The following is a 521-nucleotide window of genomic DNA, read 5'->3' as shown; positions in this document are numbered from 1 at the left end:
AAGTTCAGGTTGGAGATAAGGCAGAAGCTCTTCCCCATGAGGGTGCTGAGGTGCTGGCACAGGGTGCCCAGAGAAGCTGTGGCTGCCCCATCCCTGGCAGTGTTCAAGGCCAGGTTGGACACAGGGGCTTGGAAGGTGGTGAGAATCCCACACCCAAAACACCGTGTCTGAAGGCAGCAAAGGGAACCTCCCTACCTGTCAGTCCCATTGACCGGGAGGAGGTGAACAGGAACAGGGCCAGGAGGCTGACAGGCTCCTTGGGATCAAACCCTATGGCAGAAAGCAACAGGTTTTGTTTAGATTGAGACTACCCACCCTCTGTCCCTAAACCAAAGCAGGGTGTCTAAGCACAGCTATTGGCTTCTACATTGGTCTTACCATCATCTCGTGCCAAGGCGGAGGACGTGAGGAGGATAAGGACTCCTTGATCTTGTAAATATTTGATTATTGCCTACAATAAACACAGAGAAAGTTAAAGTAACCACTCCCTTTCCTTCTTAGTACACTTTATATCACTCAAC

The 521-nt window shown here is 50.7% G+C and overlaps 1 protein-coding gene across 1 annotated transcript in view; it reads right to left on the bottom strand.

Annotated features, from left to right (window-relative positions):
• Nucleotides 1-521, bottom strand: part of FAM208B (family with sequence similarity 208, member B) — a gene marked incomplete at its 5' end in the record, with an annotated part of 24,617 nt that overhangs the window by 17,555 nt on the left and 6,541 nt on the right. Inside the window, 2 exons of the mRNA XM_010020295.1 lie at nucleotides 196-270; nucleotides 379-451. Coding sequence (XP_010018597.1) covers nucleotides 196-270; nucleotides 379-451 — 148 coding nt within the window. The remainder of the gene's footprint in view (nucleotides 1-195; nucleotides 271-378; nucleotides 452-521) is intronic.

The sequence above is a fragment of the Nestor notabilis genome, unplaced genomic scaffold, assembly GCF_000696875.1.
Source record: "Nestor notabilis isolate BGI_N333 unplaced genomic scaffold, ASM69687v1 scaffold24498, whole genome shotgun sequence".
NCBI lineage: Eukaryota > Metazoa > Chordata > Aves > Psittaciformes > Psittacidae > Nestor > Nestor notabilis.
Note: the sequence above shows the minus strand (reverse complement) of the source record. Positions and strands in the feature narration are given on the sequence as shown.